The sequence below is a fragment of the Buteo buteo genome, chromosome 24 (genome assembly GCF_964188355.1).
Source record: "Buteo buteo chromosome 24, bButBut1.hap1.1, whole genome shotgun sequence".
NCBI lineage: Eukaryota > Metazoa > Chordata > Aves > Accipitriformes > Accipitridae > Buteo > Buteo buteo.
The window spans coordinates 21106606-21130784 of record NC_134194.1 but is presented as its reverse complement, the minus strand read 5'-3'; the positions used below and the strand labels follow the sequence as shown (position 1 = coordinate 21130784).

The 24179-nt window shown below is 56.6% G+C and overlaps 2 protein-coding genes across 2 annotated transcripts; both read left to right on the top strand.

Annotated features, from left to right (window-relative positions):
- Positions 1–812: 812 nt before the first annotated feature.
- On the top strand, positions 813–23844 carry LOC142044540 (protocadherin gamma-A2-like). Its single transcript, XM_075057129.1, has 2 exons — positions 813–1663; positions 21712–23844. Exons 1-2 carry the CDS (start codon positions 1034–1036, stop codon positions 23842–23844), a joined length of 2763 nt encoding a protein of 920 aa, XP_074913230.1. The 5' UTR covers positions 813–1033.
- LOC142044132 (protocadherin gamma-B5-like) lies at positions 14229–17776 on the top strand. Its single transcript, XM_075056238.1, has one exon. It carries the CDS (start codon positions 14584–14586, stop codon positions 17089–17091), a length of 2508 nt encoding a protein of 835 aa, XP_074912339.1. The 5' UTR covers positions 14229–14583; the 3' UTR covers positions 17092–17776.
- Positions 23845–24179: the final 335 nt, after the last annotated feature.

The following is a 24179-nucleotide window of genomic DNA, read 5'->3' as shown; positions in this document are numbered from 1 at the left end:
CGCTATTTCTTCTCTATATTGAATTGGGGCTCCTTGCGAGCTTAAAAGTCCTCTTTCTTTCCAAGTGGCTCCATGTGCCTGCTTCAGCCACGCCTTAGCCTTTAAAGGTCTAATCTCAGTCAGTGGTCGTGGGGTAGTTAATTCCCAGCGTGTTCCTTAGGAACGGAGGTCTTTAAAGCAAAGTTCCTGCCGCTTGGGTTCCTAATTCTGGTTCACAGCGTTGGGCGGGGGGTGTCTGAATATCCCGGGTTGTGTTTCAGAGCCTGTTTCCTCTTGCTCTCCCTGTAGCAGTCATTCAGGCATGAGCGCTACACAAATTTGTGTTGGAGATTGTGCCTTCGGACTAATGGGATGAGGCTCGTAATCACGTGCATGTGAGACGAAGAGGCGTTATTTTACTTGGCATGTCTCGGCGTTAGCAAGGGATTTTTCCCGTGCGGTCGGAACAGCACGGCGGGGGCGGGAGGCCTCTGCCTTCCTCCTGGTCGTGATCGCCTCGCGGGTGGAAGGAGAGATGGGCTGGCGAAAAGGCAGCGCAGGAGATGACCGCTGGACGGGCCCCGCTGTCCCCGTGGCGACGGTGCCGTCCCCGGCCGCTGCCCGCGGGCAAGGCAGGGCGGGCAGCGCTCGGCAGCGCTGGGTGCCTGCAGTGCCGGGAGGAGGCTGCGGGCGCCGCTGTTGACCGAGGAGGAGCGAGAGGAAGGCCGGAGCGCTGCCGGCAGCCCCGCCCGCTGCGGCCCGGCTGGCTCGCTCGCTCGCTGGCTGGCTCGGCGGCCGGGCGGTTCTGCGAGCGTCCCCGCGGTGCGGAGCCGTGCTGCAGCGAGGCGGAGGGGCGCTCGCTGGCTGGCTCGGCGGCCGGGCGGTTCTGCGAGTGTCCCCGCGGTGCGGAGCCGTGCTGCAGCGAGGCGGAGGGGCCGGGAGCGGCGAGCCGGGGCCGGAGCCTGAGAGGGAAGCGGAGCCCGAGCGGGAAGCGGAGCCTGACCGGGAAGCGCCTGGGAAGAGCGTGCGGCGGCGGTGCGGGGCCGCGGCGGCGATGTGCGCGGCGGGGAGGCGCTGGGTCCGGCGGGAGCGAGCCCTGCTGTGGTGCGTCCTGGTGGCGGCGTGGGAGGCGGCGTGGGGGCAGCTGCGCTACTCGGTTCCCGAGGAGATGCCGAAGGGCTCGTTCGTGGGCGACGTGGCCAAGGACCTGGGGCTGGAGCTGCCGGCGCTCCGCGAACGCGACCTCAGCATCCTAGACAGAGGTAGGACGCAGTATTTCGCTCTGCACGGGAAGACGGGACATTTGGTGACGGCGGAGAGGATAGACAGAGAGCAGCTCTGCGAGGGTGTGCAGCGATGCGTGCTGCGCTGTGAGGTGATAGTGGAGGGGGAAATGAAGTTTTACGAAATCGAAGTGGAAATCACGGACATTAACGACAACGCGCCCAGCTTCCGAGACGCGGAAAAAGAACTGAGAATGAGCGAGACGACGGCCCCGGGGTCGCGGTTTCCCCTGGCCGAGGCTCACGACCCGGACTCGGGAGGGAATTCACTGCAGAGCTACGAGCTGAGCGGCGACGAGCACTTCTCGCTGGCCGTGCAGGCGGGTCCCGGCGGGGAGCAGCGTCCCGAGCTGGTGCTGGCGAAGGCGCTGGACCGGGAGGAGGCGGCGTTTCACGAGCTGGTGCTGAGGGCGAGCGACGGCGGAGAGCCGGCGCGGACGGGCACGGCGCGGATCCGCGTGGCGGTGCTGGACGCGAACGACAACGTGCCCGTGTTCAGCCAGGCGGAGTACACGCTGCGTGTGCCGGAGGACGTGCCCGTGGGCTCCGTCCTCGTCACCGTCACGGCCACCGACGCCGACGAGGGCATCTACGGGCGCGTGAAATATTCGTTGAAGAAAATTAAAGAAAAAGCTGCCAAGACTTTCCAGCTGGACGCCGAGACGGGAGCGATCACGCTGGTGCGGAGCCTGGACTTCGAGGAAGGCGACTCGCACGAACTGGAGGTGCAGGCAGAAGATGGCGGGGGCCTTTTCGACACGGCCAAAGTCGCGATCACGGTGACAGACGTGAACGACAACGCGCCCGAACTGACAGTGTCGTCGGCGCTGAGTGCGATCTCGGAGGACGCGCCGCCGGGCACGGTGGTGGCCCTGCTGCACGTGCAGGACCGGGACTCGGGGGCGAACGGCGAGGTGCGGTGCTCGCTGGACGGGGGCGTCCCGTTCCGGCTGCGGAGCTCGCAGGGCAGCTACTACAGCGTGGTGACGGCGAGGGACCTGGACCGGGAGGAGGTGGCGGAGTACAACGTGACGGTGCGGGCGGCGGACGGCGGGTCGCCGGCGCTGTGGAGCAGCGCGGTGCTGGCGCTGCGGGTGCTGGACGTGAACGACAACGCGCCGGTGTTCGCGGAGGCGCGCTACAGCGCCCGGCTGCCCGAGAACAACGCGGCGGGCGCGCTGGTGCTGACGGTGCGGGCGGCGGACGCGGACTGGGGGCAGAACGCGCGCGTGCGGTACCGGCTGTCGGAGGGGCGGGTGCGGGGCGCGCCGCTGTCGTCCTACGTGTCGGTGCAGGCGGAGACGGGCGCGCTGTACGCGCTGCGCTCCTTCGACTACGAGGAGGTGCGCGAGGTGGGGCTGTGGGTGCGGGCGGAGGACGGCGGCGCGCCGGCGCTGAGCAGCAACGTGTCGGTGCGGCTCGTGATCGTGGACGAGAACGACAACGCGCCGCAGGTGCTGTACCCGCCGCCGGCGCCGGCGCCGGGCGCGGGCTGGGCGGGCGTGGAGCTGGCGCCGCGCTCGGCGGAGCCCGGGGCGCTGGTGGCCAAGGTGGTGGCGGTGGACGCGGACGCGGGGCAGAACGCGTGGCTGTCGTACGAGCTGGCCAAGGCGACGGAGCCGGGGCTGTTCCGCGTGGGGCTGCACAGCGGCGAGGTGCGGACGGCGCGCTTCCCGCTGGCCCGCGACGCGGCGCGGCAGAGCCTGGTGGTGGTGGTGAAGGACCACGGGCGGCCGGCGCTGTCGGCCACGGCCACGCTGACGGTGGTGCTGGCCGAGAGCGTGGCCGAGCTGCTGTCGGAGCTGGGCAGCGCGGCGGCGGCGGCGCCGGGCGAGCCGGCCGGCAGCCTGACGCGGTGGCTGGTGGTGGCCGTGGCGGCCGTGTCCTGCCTCTTCCTCGCCTTCCTGCTGCTGCTGCTGGCGCTGCGCCTGCGGCGCTGGCGCCGCTCGCAGCTGCTGGCGGCGGGCAGCGGCGCCTTGCGCGGCGTCCCGGCCTCGCACTTCGTGGGCATCGACGGCGTCCGCGCCTTCCTGCACTCCTACTCGCACGAGGTGTCGCTCACCGCCGACTCGCGCAAGAGCCAGCTCCGCTTGTCGGCCGGCAGCTGCTGCGACACGCTCCCGGCCCGGCCGCCGCCCGACGAGCCCGCGCCGCTGCTCGGGGAGGACCCTGCCGGCGCCCGCCGCGCGGACCCCGCCGCTCCCCCGGTGAGTTCCTCCCACCAGCCCTTCTCCGCGGCGCGGCGCGGCGCGGGGCTTCCCTCCGCTGCTTCTCCGCCCTTTCCCCCCCGTCTTCTGTCTCCTGCCTCGGGAGGTGGAGGTAGCGGGAAGGCAAAGCTTTGCTCAGCCACGCGCGGGGTGCTGCCGCCTCGTGCTCCCGGGAGGTGATGGTGGGATGGCGGCTCAGCGTGACCGTTGCTGCGGGAGGCAGGAGAAGCGGGAGGCTGCTGTTGCCTGCTGGAGCTTCCTCTCAGCGGGGCTTGCTGCTTTTGTCACGTCGCTGATGTGTTACATGCTGTTCACTGACCCAGCCTCTCCCGCAGGACAGCTCCTCTTTTACTCTTAGAACCCCGAGGTTTCTCTCCAGAAGGCTAGTGAGCAGGCAATGTATCTTCCTTCTCTGTACGGAGACATAGTGAAATCTCGGCGAGGTCCGTGGCATGGTAGTGGTGCACGTTGAGGACAAATGGTCTGGGTTCTGGCCCTTTGATGGCAAGTGCTTGCAAACTATGAGGGTCAACGAACACCAGGCAAGTTGTGACGGCTTGGAGACGAGAGTCTTGGAGGTGTTTGTGCGGGGCTGTGGAAGGACACAAGAGATCTGGTTTGCTCCTTTCCCTGTTCGGTGCCCATCTGTAGTACCATGCAATGTAAGTTTTGGCTTCCCAAAGTAAGTTTGGCCCAAGTCAGACACGTTGTTCCAGCTGCACAGGGAGCCCTGGGAGGTTCCTCCTGTGTGCTTGCACGTTGTGGAGATGTTTCTAACTAACAGCTTAATTCTATACTTATGGCAAGTGCCCTAAAGGGAGCTTTGGGAGGAGCCAGCCCTGGTTTTGTAACCTACTAAACACCTGAGTTATGCCATAATCTAGAAGAGTATGTTGTCATCCCTTCCCTTCTGTGTGTGTTTAACATCCTGACTTGCTCGTCGTAATGATGTGGAGGTGGTCCTTTGTGTCTGAGAATGTGTGGAAGACCACATGTGTTACATTTGGCTGACTGTCCCCTACGTGCCTTTCATGCTTTCAGCTGTAAAGAGAGAGACTTTCATAGAAGTGTTCCCTTAAAATACTACTGGAAGAAATGCTCTTGCTTGTCACATGCACATGCTGAGAAGTCAAATATTCTCCCTGGTAAGGAGAAGTTGTCTGTGCAGCTTTTCTTTGGGTGGAGTCTATCTGCAAATGATGAAGGTCAAGGACAACCACGCAACCTGTGAAGGGTTTGAGGAGAGTCTCGAGAGGGTGCTGTGTGTGAGGAGGTCCTGGTGGAGACATGGCATGTGTTTTGTTGATTCCCAGGGTTTATTGTTGGTGTTCTGAAACTGAGCCTGAAGGCGTCTTATTTTTTGGATATTGCCTTGCTCGGACTCCAGCTGTCCAAGTTGTGGGTATATCAGTGTGCTTTCCTGTTGCATGATGTTTCCTGGGAATGGCAGTTACTGAGCACAGATGTACACTTTCTGTTCAGATTTGAGAGTCATGTACCTTCCCAGTTGCCCAATGAGCTGAAGTAGGATGATGGTGTCTTTGAGCTGATACTTTGACAACTGGGTCTTTGTCAGAGCTGCATGTTGCTTATGCCATTGAGAACATTTTACATTTCCTCAAAGTAGTGTTGTTGTCCTAAAAGCGGATTCGTTACATGCTGTGTGATGCACCAATCTCACACACTCAGGAGATACATTGCTTTTTGTTGCGGCCTGGGTGCTTGGCGGACTTTGCACAAACCAAGCACACCAGATTCATCAGGTGTGTCTCTTTTATTCTGCAACTATTGCATATAATTTATTAAACTACTCCTACCTATTACATATTCAGACTATCTAATGCAGATGCAGAGGATTATATAACCACAACACATCAAAGGCCTTCTCCACATGCGTCGGGATCTCAGGTGGTCTTTGGTGGTCATTTAGGAATGTATTCCCTCCTCACTTTGACCAGCTAAGTCGCTCTGTGCTGGGTCAATGGTTTGTTTTCCTGCCAAGAGGGACGTCTCATCAATCTGGAAAGAACAGAAAGGGTCAGAATGACCTTGGCTACTTCTCTAGGCAATTCTTCAAATTGTTTGGAGTTGAAAATGATTAACTAACTTGATTTAGAACAGGATTTTCTAATCTAAAACGGGATTTTCTACATCTGACATCAGTGCGATGAACGGAGAAATCTCTTTGCATGCACCCATGTTATCATCCGTGTTCTTAGTAAGGACAATTTGCATGTGCAACTTTCTTTCAATGGTGTCTGTCTGCTAAGGTAGCTTTCCTGTTGTGTAATATTTGAGCACAGTGAAAAATTCTGTCTGTCCCAATAGAGGCCAGGTGAAAAAGTTTGCTGTGGTATAATTTGAAATGTGTAAAAGATGGAAAGATGGTGTAAAAGTTCAGTTTGTCCTAGTTGTTAGATGAGCCCCACAGTTGTGGTTCCATGCATTTCCCCTTCTTTATTGTGCAAAGGAATTACTTTGAGGAACTGTGGCTTGCTCTTTGGTGTGAGCTCCTGTGTGAGCTTCCTGTGGACTTTTCCCCAACTAGATACCCTTCTTGTGCACCTACTACAGTTAACATAAGCTGAAATGTTAAGCTATGATTCCTTCACTTGTGTAGGTTTCCCATTCTTGCCTTGCTTGTTGTCCAGGTCTAAAGCTGGGCCTCCTTGTGGCTGGGAACCTTCATAACATGAAAAGACCTCTTATAATTGTTGGGCTAAGGAAGCAGCTTCCATCCCTACCCTGAAGGTGTTCAGCTGCCAATACAAAGACGTTGTCACACTTCTGTTTCCCTACAATGTCACTGAAAGGAATGCTCTTTTGCCTGTGGTCGCCATATGGCCAAAACAGTGGATATTGTCCGTGGTGCCGCTAAAGGCTGTGAATGCAGAGCAAGGAGGGTGGGAGGCTGGCTCCTAGCCAGGAAAACAGGTGGGTCAGTGTGGCTTTGGCTGAGGAATGGTTTGATTTCATGCCTGGTGCCAAGGCCTGTGCCATTCATGCCGTGATCCTGGTTTCCCTGTCCTGAAAGGCAATGACTGTCCTCCAGCAGTAACGTATTTGTGCAATTCCTGTGCCTGCAGAACAATGATGCATTGGTAGAATGGCTTATAATTCCTGTGTGAAACCTCCTTTATCCATCTGTATCTCCTGTAACATTGCGATGCATAGTTTCTTCATAGTTGTAATTACACTTCCTTTCAGGCCTCTGTTTCCTGGAAGGTTGTGGTTCCTTTTCCCCACATCTGGGTATTTCTTTTGCATTTGAAACTGTGAGTGTTTTTTTGCAGCAAATAGTCACTTCAGCCAAGTAAGACAGAATTTTCAGTGTGAGGAAAATGAAGCAGAAGCTGAAAGAGAATCTGTTGTAATTTCTCAGCAGACTTAGCTTGAGAAAGAGGCCGATGAGAAGATGTTTAGCGTGACGGCTTTGTATCTGTGGGAGATGAGCAGGCCACACAGTAGAATAGAATTGCTGAGAGCTGTTGACTATTTCTGATAATGAAAGCCCCTATTATCTAGTCCAGAATTAGACTTAAGGGTCACACTTGCAGCTTGAGATATGACTGACTGCCAGGTGCTCTCGGGGATGAATTTCAGTACCCGCAGTGAAGACCAAGAAGACTTCCTGGTGAGTTTCTCTGAGAACACTTTGTCTTCTAATGCTTCCTTGCCTTGCTTGTCTAATTTATGTTTTTCTTTACCTGGTCTCATATGTATGTAGGTTTACTTGGAATTATCAATATCGCTTCATTTAGCAATGTGTCGTGTGTTAGTGCCTCTTGCTCATGCTACACTGGGTGTGAAAGGCGGGAGATGTGAGGGTATCTTTGTGTTCTGTTATTGTCAGGGGGAATAGATGTAGGCACGACCTTAGTAGGAGGCGGGAGCATCTCTGTGGAACAGTGCGTGTGATAAAAGAGGGGAGGAGATTCCCCATAAGCCATTAGTTTGATGACCCATTCTCTGCTGGATGACCACTCCTCTTTTAGTGTGTCCATTTATCATTCCTGTGCTTTAGAATCCTGTTCCTTCTCGCAATGGTGGTGAGGAGACAAATGTACCTCCCTTCTTGGTATGAGCATAGTGCATTATCCTCTCCTGATATGTTTTTGCCTATTATGTGAAGGTCAGAAACAAACCTGCAAGTTGTGTAGGGCTGGAGAGAAGACAGGGGAGCTCTGTGTGTCAGGCTATAGGAGAACAGATGGCCATTTCCTTGCTTGACATAGTTAACACAGCGGTGTGCCTGATGGAGTACTATGCAATATGCGTTGCTTCTGCTCAGTAAGTTTGGCCCAAGAAATGTTATTCCACCAATCCATTGACTGCTGTACATTCCTAAGTCTTGCCTTGCTTGTTGTCATGAGCTACAGCTCAACCTCTGGGTGTCTGATCACATGCGGAAGGTCACATCTGTTCCAGTTGTCTGAGTGTAGGGGCAGTTCCCATACAAAACTTCGATGTTTACGGCTGTAAAGAGGAAGAATTTCATAGACAGGCGTGTGCTCACCCAGGCACACTTGCCTGTGAGGTAAGAAAGTAGAACCATCTGTACTGCAGTCCACAAACTGGAAACCCTCAAAACATGAAAAGACCTCCTGTAGTTGTTGCGCTGAGGAAGCAGTTTCCATCCCTACCTTGAAGGTGTTCAGCTGCCAAGACAAAGACGTTGGCACACTTCTGTTTCCCTACAATGTCACTGAATGAAATGCTCTTTTGCCTGTGGTCGCCATATGGCCAAAACAGTGGATATTGTCTGTGGTGCCACTAGAGGCTGTGAATGCAGAGCAAGGAGGGTGGCAGGCTGGCTCCCAGTAAGAAAGCTGGTGGATCAGTGTGGCTTTGGCTGAGGAATGGTTTGATTTCATGCCTGGTGACAAGGCTCGTGCCATCATCCAAAGAAATTACAATGACAAACTGTGGCTGTTTTTGGGTTTGAGCTCCTGTGTGAGCCTCCTGTGGACTTGTTAGCAACTAGTTACCTTTTCTGTGTACCTACTACAGTTGACGTAATCTGAAATGTTAAGCTGTGATTCCTTCACTTGTGTAGGTTTCCCATTCCTGCTTTGTTTCTTTGTCCAGGTCTGAAGTTGGAATGCAGAGATAAAATATGACAAAAGGCTCATGGGTCGAGATAAGGACAGGGAGAGACCATTCAGCAGTTACTGTCACAGGCAAACCCGTCTTGACTCAGGGAAATTAATTTTATGTATTGCCAGTTAAAGTCAGAGTAGGATAATGAGAAACAAGAACAAACTTAAAACACCTTCCCCCCACTACTCCCTTCTTCCCAGGCCTGACTTCACTGCCAATTTCTCTACCACCTCCCCCTGAGAGGTGCAGGGGGACGGGGAATGGGGGTTGTGGCCAGTTCACCATGGTTTGTCTCTGCCACTCCTTTGTCTTCACGTTCTTCCCCTGCTCCAGCGTGGGATCCCACCCATGGGAGACAGTCTTTTACAAACTTCACCAATCAAGTCCTTCCTACAAGCTGCAGATCTTCATAAACTGCTCCAGCATGGGTCCTTTCCATGGGGTGCAGTCCTTCAAGAATGGACTGCTCCAGTGTAGATTACCTGCAAGGGTCACAGGTCCTGCGCTGCCAGAAGACCTGCTCCAGCGTGCGATCCTCCACACAGAGCATCATGACCTTCCAAGGGCCTGCTCCAGCAAGGGCTCTCCACAGGCTCACAGCCTTCTTCAGGGCACATCCACCTGCTCTGGCATGGGGTTCTCCATGGGCTGCAGGGTGGATATCTGCTCCACCATGGACCTCCATGTGCTGCAGGGGGACAACTTGCATCACCATGGTCTTTGTCACAGGCTGCAGGGGAATCTCTGCTCCAGTACCTGGAGCACCTCCTTCTTCACTGACCTTGGTGTCTGCATCATTGTTTCTCTCACATACTCTCACTCCTCTCTCCCAGCTGCTGTTGTGCAGCAGGTTTTACCTCTTCTTAAATAGGCTATCATAGAGGTGCTACCACTGTTGCCGATTGGCTCAATTTGGCCAGTGGTGAGTCCATCTTGGAGCCAGCTGGAACTGGCTCTGTCATACATGAGGGAAGCTTCTGGCATCTTCTCACAGAAGCCAACCCCCTAGGCTCTCTGCTATAAAACCTGGCCATGCAAATTCGATACACAACACAAAGACTTTAATATACTTCTGTTTCCCTGAACTGTTGCTGAATGAAATGCGCTTTTACCTGTGGCCAACATAAGGCCAAGAGTTAGATGTTATCCATGGTTCAACTAGAGGCTGTGAATGCAGAGCAAGGAGGGTGAGAGGCTGACTTTGAACCAGGAAAATAGGTGTTTCAGTGTGGCTTTGGCTGGGCAATGGTTGATTTCATGCCTGGTGCCAAGGCCTGTGCCATCCATGCTGTGATTCTGGTTTCCCTGTCCTGAAAGGTAATGGTAGTCCTCCAACAATAACGAAGTGTTTGCGCATGTTGTGGTTTAACCCCAGCCAGCAACTAAGCACCACGCAGCCACTCACTCCCTTCCCCCTCACCCAGTGGGATGGGGGAGGGAATCAGGGAAAAAAAGAGAAATCTCATGACTTGAGATAAAAACAGTTTAATAGAACAAAAAGGAATAAACTAATAATGATAACAGTGAGAACTATAAAAATGGCAGTTAGTTCCCAAGCACCGATCGCCTCCCCAGCCCCACTACCTCCCCAGTTTATATGCTAAGCATGACGTCACATGGTAGGGAATACCCCTTTGGCCAGTTTGGGTCAGCTGTGCTGGCTGTGTGTCTCCTCCCAGTTTCTTGTACCCTGCCAGCCTTCATCCTTGGCTTGGTCTAAACACTACTTAGCAACCACTGAAAACATCAGTGTGTTCTCAACAGTCTTCTCATACAGAATCCAAACCATAACACTGTTACCAGCTACTAGAACAAAAATTAACTCTATCCCAGCTGAAGTCAGGACAGCGCAATAACTGTGCCTGTAGAACGATGATGGTCCTCCTGCTAGCAGAGGACTTTTTTGGTGGGGACACCTGTGGGAAGTGGAGCCTGAGCACCAGCGCCAGCGCTGAAGAGCTGCCCATGGACACCAATGGGGCCACATGTCTATAGCCCATGCTCTCTCACTGTTTTCCTTGAGCCTTTCTGAACATCTGTCCTCTTTCCCCTGGGTTTCCCTGGGTGGTGTGGAAGGGAAGTGCTGATCTGTGTCTCCAGGAAGGAATGAAAGAAGCAACAGCGTAACCACCGTCCATTCGGAGCAGCAAGTTGACTCTGTTTGTGCTGACTGAAATGGTAGAAACTAAAACTGGCATTCCTGAAAACTTTTGATCTCTAGTGAAACCACCTGACTCTGCATAACAGACTCTGCGACATGGTCAGCTTTGTGTTGCAGAGCTTGTTTTCCTTTCTCAACGCTTTTTTCCCATTGGGATGCACTTGGACTTGCTTGATAGCGTTGGACACATAGCGGTTGGTTATTGCTGGTTTTATAATGGACGTCCAAAAGGAAATGAGCGTGCGGTTCCATGAATAGAGAAATGAGAGTTTGTTCTGTGTAAAGAAAGGAGTCTCCCTGTCTGCGCTCCCACCTTTTGGAGGAAGGCTGCTACAGAAATGGCAGGATTAGTGGGATGGATTAATTTTCTCCAGGCCTGAGTTCTCTGTGTTCTTGCTGCAGCTATTTCTCACTGTTCATTCCATCCTTGGAGGTAGCCCCTTCCTTGCCTATCGAGGTGAAGGTGAAGGGAGATGTTGATGTACAGCTGAGGGCAGAAAAGCATCTCCCTGGAGGGCTGTAGTTGCTATGTCATAAATACAGGATTTTGTCCATCCATACCTTGATGTTTCCATCCATACCTCAAAGGTTTAGAGCTGCCAAAACAAAGACTTGGATAGACTTCTGTTTCTCTACAGTGTTGCCTAGTGAAATGCTCTTTTGCCTGTAGTTGATACATGGCCAAACCTTGGATGTTGTCCATGGTGCAAATAAAGGCTGTGAATGCAGAGCCAGCAGGCTGGCTCCCAAGCAGGCAAATTGGTGGGTCAATGTGGCTTTGGTTGAGCAATGGTTTCATTTCATGCCTGGTGCCAAGGCCCGTGCCATTCATGCGGTGATCCTGGTTCCCCTGTCCTGAAAGGCAATGACATTCCACCAGCAGTAAAGTGTTTGTACAATAACATTCCCTGCAGAACCATGATGCACGGTTAGATCGTGCATGAAACCTCCATTATCCATCTTCATCTCCCTGTAACATCTGCAGTGTAGTTTCCTCATAGTTGTAATTACACTGTCTTTCATGCCTTTGTTTCCTGGAAGGTCAGGGTTCATTTTGCCCCATGTCTGGATAGTTCTTTATCTTTGGAGATGCGGAGTGTTGTTTTGCAGGAAATCCTTACTTTCCCTGGCAAGCCCTCAGCCACTGGAAGACAGAATTTTATGTATGAGAAAAAGAAAGCAGAAGCTAAAAGAGAATCTGTTATACTTTCTCAGAAGACTTAGCTTGAGAAAGGGGTCTGTGATTAGGCCTTTCCACTTCTGGCTTCAGACTTGTGGGAGACGAGCAGGCCACAGAGGAGAAAAAGTGATGAGAGCTGATGAGTTTTTCATAAAAGGCCCCCCCCCTACTCTGCAGTCCAGAGTAAGACTTTAGGGTTGCACGTGCAGCTTGAGAACAGCTCCCAGTTGCTCTGGGGGATGAATTTGGATGCCCACAGTGAAGACCGAGACATCTTCCTGGTGAGTTTCTCTGACAGTACTTTTAATGCTTGCCCGCATTGCTTGCCTGATTTTTTTTTTTCCTTTTCTTGCCCCCTCCCTGCCCCCTGGTGTTCTATGTAAGTAGGTTTAGTTATAATTAGTGGCATATCTTCTTTTAGCAATGTGTTGTGTGATAGTGCCTCTTGCTCATGTTACAGCTGGTGTGGAAGGCAGGAGTTGTAAGGGGGGGTACATTTGTGTTCTGGTTTTGTTATGGGTGAATAGATGTAAACATGACCTTTGAAGAAGTTGCATCTCTGTGGAACAGTGCATGTGATAAAAGAGGAGACGAGATTTCTCCTAAGCAAAAAGTTTGATGACCCAGTCTCTGTTGGATGACAGCTCGTCTTTTATTTTGGCCATGTTAACTCTCATGTGCTTTTGAATACTTATGTTTCTTCTGAGAATAGTGGTGAGCAGACAAATGTATGTCCTTTCTTGGTATGATCATGATGCATTAACCTCTCATGACATGTGTGTGCCAGTTATAAGGGTCAGAAGCTAACCTGCACGTTGCGTGGGGTTTGGAGAGAACTGAGAACAATGATGTAGGGGTAGAACATCTTGTAATTCCTGTGTGAAACCTCCTCTATCCATGTATTTCTCCCTGTAACGTTTTGATGTAGAGTTTCATCAAAGTGGTAATTAAATTTTCCCATCCTTTGATCTGCCTTCAGGCTTTGTTTCCCAGAAGGTCATGCTTCATGTTTTCCACTTGTGGATTGTTCTTTTGCAGCTGGAACTGTGAGTGTTGTTTTGCAGCAAACACTGACTTCCCTGGAGAACCATGTGAAGACAAGACTTTTTTGTGTGAGGAAACTGAAACAGAAGCTAAAACACAGTTTCTCATAAGCCCTTACACCTAGATAAAGACCTTTGATAAAGCATTTACACAGTAGAAAAAGTCACAAGGACTGACGGATTTCCAAAAGCGACCCCCCTACTATGTAGTCCAAAGTAAGACTTCAGGGCTTTGCTTGTGGGTTCTTACCTCAGTCACTTTCAGGTGCTCTGGGAGATGGATTTTCAGGGCAGAGTTGCAGCCAAGCCTCTGTACATTCCAGTAGTCAAATACTTACCTGGTGGAGCAAGTCAGAGTGTTTGGTTTTGTTTATTAATCATCAGAAATGGCTGAGAGATTTGAGCTGCTGCTTTGCAGGAAGGAACTTGTGGAGAACACTTGCACACGCCCCCACCCATCGCTTACTCCAAGTGGATAACGAGCACTAATGAAGATCAATGAGCATTATTGCACAGCAGCAGTCACCTCTGATCCCCCTCTGGCAAGCTGGCTACTCAGGAAGGTGGTACAGATTTGTGTAGAGTACTGCTGGCCAATCCCACCTACCTGTGCCTTGTTCTTATGTCTCTGAGGACTACAAGGCTACATGTCCCTCTGCGTGATTTCCTAGCCTGCACAGGCCTGGATGTGTCACAGTAGCAAATCAACTGCCGCAACTTGCTTAGTGAGAGGTACTTGTTTTGGCTTCTTTGGTTTAATTAAGTGCTGCTGAGTTTTGTTGTTCTCATTGAAGGAACACGTGGCGCTTTGTTCTTTGCCAGGCATGTACAGTGACATTGGTCTGAGTTCAGGTCCACTACCTTTAGGCTTCACAACTCTCCATCAGTGTTAGCTGTTGTTCTACATCAGAATCAAACCTGAGCATTTCAGAGTAAAATGAAATTCACCCTTTTTGTGTGGGCTTCCGAGGCACACGTGGGCAGGGAGATGAAACATCAGGAAAGGCTGAAAACATGCACGGCAAAACTTCTTTATTGCTCTGTCGCAGACATTTCCCTCTTCGTTTTCACACCAACTCACGCCAGAAGACCTAAAGGTACATGACAGAGTGTATCACTACTTTAAAAGTCTACTGCGGCCTCAAAATCCTTCTTGAGTAGGAGACGACGGTTGTATTATAATGGCTAGCGTTCCTGCTAAGCATGACGTCCGTGCCTCTGAGTGTCCTTTTGTATTAAAAGAGAGACCGCCAAGCTTGACGCGTACAGATGGAAAGCCCGGGCCGCCGTGAGCGAGCGCGGCCATCAGCCGGCTGCGGTGGCGTCGCGGCGCCTCCGGGTGCCGCTGTTGGCCGAGGCGGAGCGGCGCTGGAGCCGCAGCCGGAGCCGCAGCCGCAGGCGGAGCCGCCGCAGCGTCCTGCCCCCGCAGGCTGCTCGCTCGCACGGCGCCGGCCAGAGCGGCAGCGGCACGGGCAGCAGAGGCGAGAGGCGGCGCGGCGCGGGGAGCAGCGGCGTCCGAGCCGGCGCCGAGATCGCTGGCCTCCGGCGGGCCCTGCGCTCGCTGCGGAGAGTGGCTGGAAGGGACGCAGGGCAGCGGCAGGAGGGAGGAGCGCGGCGAGCGCTGCCCAGAATGGCGGGCAGGCAGAGGCAGAGGCAGAGCGGCCGGCGAGCAGCCGGGCGAGTGCTGCTGCCCGCTTTGCTGCTGGGCTTGTGCTGCCGGGCGGCGCCGGAGCGGGTCCGCTACGCCATCCCCGAGGAGCTGGGCAGAGGCTCGCTGGTGGGGCCGCTGGCGCGGGACCTGGGGCTGAGCCCGGCCGACCTGCCGGCACGCCAGCTGCGGGTGGCGTCCGCCGCTAAAAGGCAGCTGAAATACTTTACCGTGAGCGGGGAGAGCGGGAACCTCTACGTGAGCGAGAGGCTGGACCGGGAGGAGATGTGCGGCGAGGCGGCGTCCTGCTCCGTCAGCTTCGAGGCGCTGGTGCAGAACCCGCTCAACGTTTTCCACGTCGAGGTGGCCATCCTGGACATCAACGACAACGCCCCAGCCTTCAGCAAGGCTGCTTTGGACATAGAGATCAGTGAATGGACGCTTCCCGGGGCGCGTTTTCCGCTGGAGATGGCCCGAGACACGGACGTGGGCAGCAACGCGCTGCTGAGTTACCAGCTCACCAGCAACCCGTCCTTCACCCTGGCTGTGAAAGAGAGCCCGGATGGAAGCAGGCAGCCGGAATTAGTGCTGGAGAGAGCGCTGGACCGGGAGAAGCAGAGTTCCTTTCAGCTGGTGCTGACGGCGGTGGATGGCGGGGACCCCGTGAGGTCCGGGACCGTCCAGGTTCGCGTCAACGTGACGGATGCCAACGACAACGCGCCCGTGTTCAGTAAAAGCGCCTACGAGGCACGAGTGCGGGAGAACCTTCCAGCGGGGACGCTGGTGCTGCGGGTGCGGGCCACGGATGCAGACGCGGGCTCCAACGGGCGGGTCTCCTACGCCTTCGGCAATGTGCCGGACGGCGTCCGCGCACTGTTCAGTGTTGACAGCGACAGCGGCGAGGTCAGGACGGCGGGGCCCCTCGATTTCGAGGAGAAGAGCAAATACAGCTTCGGCCTGGAGGCGAGGGACGGGGGTGGTCTGGCGGCGCACTGCAAGGTGCAGATAGACATCACGGACGAGAACGACAACGCGCCCGAAATCACGATGTTGTCGGTGTCGAGCCCGGTGCCCGAGGACGCGCCGGCCGGCACGGTGGTGGCTCTCCTGAACGTGAACGACCCGGACTCCGGGGAGAACGGCCAGGTGTCGTGCGAGCTGTCGGGCGAGGCGCCGCTGTCGATCGTGGCGTCGTCGGGCGGCTCGTACAAGGTGGTGACGGCGAGCGCGCTGGACCGGGAGCAGGCGGCCGAGCACCGGGTGGCGGTGGTGGCCAGGGACCGGGGCAGCCCGGCGCTCTCCAGCCGCGCGGCGCTGGTGCTGGAGGTGTCGGACGTGAACGACAACGCGCCGGTGTTCGAGGAGGCCGCCTACAGCGCCTACGTGGCGGAGAACAACGCGGCGGGCGCGCCGGTGCTGCGCGTGCGCGCGCGGGACGCGGACGCGGGCGCCAACGGGCGCGTCAGCTACTGGCTGGCGGGCGGCAGCGCGGGCGCGGCGGGCGCGGCGCCGTACGTGTCGGTGGAGGCGCGGAGCGGCGCGGTGTACGCGCAGCGCTCCTTCGACTACGAGCAGTGCCGCGAGTTCGCGGTGGCGGTGCGGGCGCAGGACGGCGGGGCGCCGGCGCGGAGCTCGACGGCGACGGTGCGCGTCTTCGTGCTGGACCGCAACGACAACGCGCCGCGGGTGCTGTGGCCGGCGGCGGGCGCGGGGGCGGGCGCGGGGGCGGCCCCGGGCGCGGCCCCGTTCGAGGTGGTGCCGCGGTCGGCCGAGGCCGGGTACCTGGTGGCCAAGGTGGTGGCGGTGGACGCGGACGCGGGGCGCAACGCGTGGCTGTCGTACGAGCTGGTGCAGGCGCCGGAGCCGGCGCTGTTCCGCGTGGGGCTGCACAGCGGCGAGGTGCGGACGGCGCGGGCCGTGTCGGAGAGGGACGCGGCGAAGCAGCGGCTGGTGGCCGTGGTGAAGGACCACGGGCAGCCGGCGCTGTCGGCCACGGCCACGCTGCACGTGGTGCTGGCCGAGAGCTTGCAGGAGGCGCTGCCGGAGCTGAGCGAGCGGGCGGCGGGCGCCGACTCGCCGGCGGAGCTGCAGTTCTACCTGGTGCTGGCGCTGGCGCTCCTCTCCGCCCTCTTCCTGCTGAGCGTGGCGCTGGCCGTGCTGGCGCGGGTGCGCCGGGCCGGGCCGCCCGCCGTCCTGCGCTGCCTGGGCGCGCAGCGCTTCTCCGTGGCCGGCGCCGCCTTCCCGGCCGACTTCTGCGAGGGCACCTTGCCCTACTCCTACAACCTGTGCGTGGCGCCGGGCCGCGCCGTCGCCGAGGGCGCTTGGCTGCCGCCGCCGCTGCCCAGCCTGGCCGCGGAGGAGCTTCTCGGCGCGGAGCCCTGCGGGAAGCGGAGCCCGACCAGCAGCGCCGGCGCGGGAGAGCCGCCCGCGGACGCCGAGGCCCCGCAGGTCTGTAAGCCCGCGCAGTCCTTGTCTCTGAGCCTTTCCTAACCTCGCGCCGAGGGGAGCGGGCTCTTGCTCGTCCTTCGGCCGCTTGGGCGCCTGATGACGCGCTCTCTTTCCGTCAACCGGTGAAGTAATCCTCTGCCGTGTCTTTTCTGGCAGCAGGCAGCGGGAACCGGCACTTTCTGCCTCACCGCCTGTCACACGCGTAGGCTCAGTGGAGAAGTCCTTGCCATTCAGCTTGTGCTGGGTGAAATGGTACAAGTGTGGTGAAGCTCTCAGGTGGAGTGAGCTCTGCTGATGCTGAACGTCACTGGTTTGCATTTGTTCACTTGACACTCAGAGCAGGCAGGTACCGGCGGCAGTTCTTAGTTCATAGCTCGTTCAGTTTCAGCTGAGAAGGTTTTTGTTGTGGAACGTGTGTTCTGTAAAATGGTATGAGTTCCTGATGTTGAACGCAGATCCCTACCGTGTACAATGAGATGCCCTAAGTCTATATGATGGAGTCGGGAAAGTGGGATTGGTGCTTGATGTTTCAGATTTTGACCTTCCTGATGGCTTTTTCCCGAAGCGATGGACTTGGGAACTGGTTGACAGCTGGATAAAAACACCCCGTTGTTTAATGTTGTTTCTAGAATGGAGCAGCAAGTCCTAAGTGTAAGCACGGTCTGTACCGTGTAAGGCTGTAAAAAACAAAACAAACAAACAAACAAACAAAAACCGTAAAAACAAAGTGGGGCGAAATGGAGGCTGATTGAGAGAGGCCTCCGGTGTGCAGCCGAAAAGCAACGAAGTCGAGAGCGAAGGGCCGTCCCTGAGGAGGACTCCTTGTGAGGGCAGATCTTCGTTGCTGCCTTGTGCTATGGCTGGGGGTTTGGGAAAATAATGTGACTGCTGGCGTTCCAGTGTGACACACTTTCGATGTGCGGAAAGGGTGAGGGAAAAGTCGTGCAAGCACGACTGCTGCTTATTGCTGAGCAACTGGTGGTGCAGATTGTGCTTTTGGACTAACGGGCCAAGACTGGTAATGCTCTGCACGGAATATTAAGAGCACTTTATCTCTACATTGTATCACCATAACAAAAACGTTTTTCCCCGCGGTAGAAATAACACAACCACGGGAGGCATGTCATTTCTTTCTGGTCGTCATCGCCCCTTCCTAGCCGATTCCTTCACGTTATCGAATTAATTGTTTAGGTGTAAATGCCTGTGAAGCATGCAGACCCTTAATTTATGTGGCCTAATGAGAAATCACCCATTCAAGTCCGTTAAGTTTCCTGTTTCGGTATTAGTTGCCTCTGTAGGTCTTCCAGCAGTTTAATGATGTAGCCATTAGCTCAGTGTCGTCACTGAAGCACTCCATTGCTCTCATCCCGTTCTAAAATACTGGCGGGACTTGAGTTTCCCGACTGACGGGAAAATAGGCGCAGAAGAAAAACTGGGAGCAACGCAAAGGTGTCGTATGGCTGCAATCGCGTCCACCCACAGAATGGGCGGTATGAAGGAGAGTATTTCAAGGAAAGTTCCTGAAGCATGGGTTCATGAGGCTGATATACTTGCTTCTCCGGGGTGTGTGTGGGATGTGTGTCCGACTATCACGTTTTGTATTTCAGAGCCTGTTTTCTCTTGCTTTCCTTGTAGCACTCATTCAAGCACGGCGAATACAGAAAGTCGTGTTAGAGGTTAAGGTATGGGCTCAAGTGGCTTAGATTCCCAGCTGATTGACCCCACCTTCTTGGGCCTTTCAATGTCTAATCTCAGCCAATGGTCGCGGTGTAGTTAATTTCCAGCGTGTTCCTTATTGTTGTCCCACAAACGGGGTTCGTTTACGCGGCGTGCAAGCCAATACCACACAGAGTCGAGGTATTTTTAAATTAATTTCATGGATGCACATGAACGGGTGCCTGTGTCAAGACAGCACACCTTTGTCTCAAAACTCCCCACATTTATCTAATTAAGTGATACATATTCACTATTATTTCCCTTAACGATTGGTTCTTTCTTCTTCGGCTGCCACGTAAATTAGTGCGCAGACTCGGTCTTCTTCCTTCATGGTTTTGTTTTGAGTAGGTGGTCTCATTTCAGTAGGTGGTCAACGAGTCAGTGGTTGCGATCTCCCCCTGTAGGAATTACCTCTTACCTACTTCTTACTCTGTCTTGGCAGTTACAGGTGGTTCTTCAAGGTTTATTGACCAGACCACAATCCTTTACCTTTTCTGACATACACATGAAGCCCCATTGTCTGATAGTTAGTTCCTAAACCTTACATCGTGTGTACTAATAATTTCCCTATTTTAAATATTAACTCATGCATATGGTTGAGATGCCTGTATCATGATGAAACTCTTGAGACATCCAAACAATATACAAACAAAAATCACTGTAATAACCAAAATGATTAGGTTCTGTAGTAAACTCTGTAGCCATCCAGACAGCGAGAATCCGAACTCATGCGGGATTTTATTCAAGCACCTTGTCTCCATTGCCTCTCTTATATTCCTACAAGATTACTTTACCACTGGACTGTGGATTCCAAGGGGCATGTATATTACCTTTAATACCCCCAAAACTAGAAATTCCCTCTACGATTTCTACAGTGAAATGGGATCTTATATCAGAAGACAGACCTTCTGGAGTATCAAACCTAGGGAGAATTTCTTTTGGTAAGGCCTTAATGATTTCTCTAGCCTTCCTGGTACGACATGGAAAGGCCTCTGGCCAACCAAAAAAGGTATCTACTATCACCATAAATCTCTGTATGAATTACACCGTGCTAGTTCCATAATATCTCTTTGCCAGTATTCCCCAGGAGTTGTTCCCTGTTTCACAACTTTTCCTTTAAACCTCTTGGTAATTTTGGGGGTGATTAGCACAGCAAATAGCACGTCTCTTAACTATTATGTCTGTCAGATTTCCCATTTTTGGTCCTACAAGCTCTCTTTTTGGCAGTCAATATCAATGCATTTGCTCTTGAATGTGTTTCTCGATGCAATCCTTTAAGTAGACTTTCCATCATCTTTTCAGAAAGTAGCAGTTGCTTTAAAGGTGTCACCCACCATCCCTGATCATTCTTAGAACAATCTAATTATTCTAGCAATTGATCTTCTCTCTCAGTATATTGCGGAGGTGATGATTCTAAACGAGGTGCTGGAATTAAGGCTCCTTCAAATGTTTAATGTTTTAGAGCTGCTTCTTTTGCTACTTGATCCGCTTTTCGACTTCCCTTTATCATTTCACTGTTCCCACTGTGATGGGCTTTACAATGTGTTATTACAACTTCCTCGGGTTGAAGAACTGCCTGTAGAAGTTTCGCTATTTCTTCTCCATATTGAATTGGGGCTCCTTGCGAGCTTAAAAGTCCTCTTTCTTTCCAAATGGCTCCATGTGCCTGCTTCAGCCACGCTTCAGCCTTTAAATGCCTAATCTCAGTCAATGGTCGTGGGGTAGTTAATTCCGAGCCTGTTCCTTAGGAACGGAGGTCTTTGAAGCAAAGTTCCTGCCGCTTGGGTTCCTAACTCTGGTTCACGGCGGGGGGCGGGGTGTGTGTCTGAATATCCCGGGTTGTGTTTCAGAGCCTGTTTCCTCTTGCTCTCCCTGTAGCAGTCATTCAGGCATGAGCGCTACGCATATTGGTGTTGGAGATTGTGCCTTCGGACTAATGGGATGAGGCTCGTAATCACGTGCATGTGAGACGAAGAGGCGTTATTTTACTTGGCATGTCTCGGCGTTAGCAAGGGATTTTTCCCGTGCGGTCGGAACAGCACGGCGGGGGCGGGAGGCCTCTGCCTTCCTCCTGGTCGTGATCGCCTCGCGGGTGGAAGGAGAGATGGGCTGGCGAAAAGGCAGCGCAGGAGATGACCGCTGGACGGGCCCCGCTGTCCCCGTGGCGACGGTGCCGTCCCCGGCCGCTGCCCGCGGGCAAGGCAGGGCGGGCAGCGCTCGGCAGCGCTGGGTGCCTGCAGTGCCGGGAGGAGGCTGCGGGCGCCGCTGTTGACCGAGGAGGAGCGAGAGGAAGGCCGGAGCGCTGCCGGCAGCCCCGCCCGCTGCGGCCCGGCTGGCTCGCTCGCTCGCTGGCTGGCTCGGCGGCCGGGCGGTTCTGCGAGCGTCCCCGCGGTGCGGAGCCGTGCTGCAGCGAGGCGGAGGGGCCGGCGGCAGCGGCCGGGAGCGGCGAGCCGGGGCCGGAGCCTGAGAGGGAAGCGGAGCCCGAGCGTCTGCGAGGAGCGTCTGCGGCGGCGGTGCGGGGCCGCGGCGGCGATGTGCGCGGCGGGGAGGCGCTGGGTCCGGCGGGAGCGAGCCCTGCTGTGGTGCGTCCTGGTGGCGGCGTGGGAGGCGGCGTGGGGGCAGCTGCGCTACTCGGTTCCCGAGGAGATGCCGAAGGGCTCGTTCGTGGGCGACGTGGCCAAGGACCTGGGGCTGGAGCTGCCGGCGCTCCGCGAACGCGGCGTCCGCGTTGTCTCCGAGGGGAGGACGCAGTATTTCGCTCTGCACGGGAAGACGGGACATTTGGTGACGGCGGAGCGGATAGACAGAGAGCAGCTGTGCCGGTTGGTGGAGAAATGCGTGCTGCGCTGTGAGGTGATAGTGGAGGGGGAAATGCAGGTTTACGGCATCGAGGTGGAAATCACGGACATTAATGATAACGCGCCCAACTTCCGAGAGGCAGAAAAGGAATTGAGAATGAGCGAGACGACAGCCCTGGGGTCACGGTTTCCCCTCGCCGAGGCCCACGACCCGGACTCGGGAGGGAATTCGCTGCAGAGCTACGAGCTGAGCGGCGACGAGCACTTCTCGCTGGCCGTGCAGGCGGGTCCCGGCGGGGAGCAGCGTCCCGAGCTGGTGCTGGCGAAGGCGCTGGACCGGGAGGAGGCGGCGTTTCACGAGCTGGTGCTGAGGGCGAGCGACGGCGGAGAGCCGGCGCGGACGGGCACGGCGCGGATCCGCGTGGCGGTGCTGGACGCGAACGACAACGCGCCCGTGTTCAGCCAGGCGGAGTACACGCTGCGTGTGCCGGAGGACGTGCCCGTGGGCTCCACCCTCGTCACCGTCACGGCCACCGACGCCGACGAGGGCATCTACGGGCGCGTGAAATACAGTTTCCACAAAATTCCAGAAAGCTCGTCGGAACTTTTTTATCTGGACTCTGAGACAGGACAAATATCCCTTAAGGAGGATTTGGACTTTGAGGAAATCTCCTCACATGAACTGGAGGTGCAGGGAGAAGACGGCGGGGGCCTTTCCGACACGGCCAAAGTCGCGATCACGGTGACAGACGTCAACGACAACGCGCCCCAGATTTCGGTGCGGTCGGCGCTGAGCGCGATCTCGGAGGACGCGCCGCCGGGCACGGTGGTGGCCCTGCTGCACGTGCAGGACCGGGACTCGGGGGCGAACGGCGAGGTGCGGTGCAGCATCGGCGAGCGCCTGCCGTTCCGGCTGGAGAAGTCCTTGGAGGACTACTACCGCGTGGTGACGGCGAGGGCTCTGGACCGGGAGGAGGTGGCGGAGTACAACGTGACGGTGCGGGCGGCGGACGGCGGGTCGCCGGCGCTGTGGAGCAGCGCGGTGCTGGCGCTGCGGGTGCTGGACGTGAACGACAACGCGCCGGTGTTCGCGGAGGCGCGCTACAGCGCCCGGCTGCCCGAGAACAACGCGGCGGGCGCTCTGGTGCTGACGGTGCGGGCGGCGGACGCGGACTGGGGGCAGAACGCGCGCGTGCGGTACCGGCTGTCGGAGGGGCGGGTGCGGGGCGCGCCGCTGTCGTCCTACGTGTCGGTGCAGGCGGAGACGGGCGCGCTGTACGCGCTGCGCTCCTTCGACTACGAGGAGGTGCGCGAGGTGGGGCTGTGGGTGCGGGCGGAGGACGGCGGCGCGCCGGCGCTGAGCAGCAACGTGTCGGTGCGGCTCGTGATCGTGGACGAGAACGACAACGCGCCGCAGGTGCTGTACCCGCCGCCGGCGCCGGCGCCGGGCGCGGGCTGGGCGGGCGTGGAGCTGGCGCCGCGCTCGGCGGAGCCCGGGGCGCTGGTGGCCAAGGTGGTGGCGGTGGACGCGGACGCGGGGCAGAACGCGTGGCTGTCGTACGAGCTGGCCAAGGCGACGGAGCCGGGGCTGTTCCGCGTGGGGCTGCACAGCGGCGAGGTGCGGACGGCGCGCTTCCCGCTGGCCCGCGACGCGGCGCGGCAGAGCCTGGTGGTGGTGGTGAAGGACCACGGGCGGCCGGCGCTGTCGGCCACGGCCACGCTGACGGTGGTGCTGGCCGAGAGCGTGGCCGAGCTGCTGTCGGAGCTGGGCAGCGCGGCGGCGGCGGCGCCGGGCGAGCCGGCCGGCAGCCTGACGCGGTGGCTGGTGGTGGCCGTGGCGGCCGTGTCCTGCCTCTTCCTCGCCTTCCTGCTGCTGCTGCTGGCGCTGCGCCTGCGGCGCTGGCGCCGCTCGCAGCTGCTGGCGGCGGGCAGCGGCGCCTTGCGCGGCGTCCCGGCCTCGCACTTCGTGGGCATCGACGGCGTCCGCGCCTTCCTGCACTCCTACTCGCACGAGGTGTCGCTCACCGCCGACTCGCGCAAGAGCCAGCTCCGCTTGTCGGCCGGCAGCTGCTGCGACACGCTCCCGGCCCGGCCGCCGCCCGACGAGCCCGCGCCGCTGCTCGGGGAGGACCCTGCCGGCGCCCGCCGCGCGGACCCCGCCGCTCCCCCGGTGAGTTCCTCCCACCAGCCCTTCTCCGCGGCGCGGCGCGGCGCTTCCCTCCGCTGCTTCTCCGCCCTTTACCCCCCGTCTTCTGTCTCCTGCCTCGGGAGGTGGAGGTAGCGGGAAGGCAAAGCTTCGCTCAGCCACGCGCGGGGCGCTGCCGCCTCGTGCTCCCGGGAGGTGAGCGTGGGATGGCGGCTCAGCGTGACCGTTGCTGCGGGAGGCAGGAGAAGCGGGAGGCTGCTGTTGCCTGCTGGAGCTTCCTCTCAGCGGGGCTTGCTGCTTTTATCACGTCGCTGATGTGTTACACGCTGTTCACTGACCCAGCCTCTCCCGGAGGACAGCTCCTCTTTTACTCTTAGAACCCCGAGGTTTCTCTCCAGAAGGCTAGTGAGCAGGCAATGTATCTTCCTTCTCTGTACGGAGACGTAGTGAAATCTCGGTGAGGTCCGTGG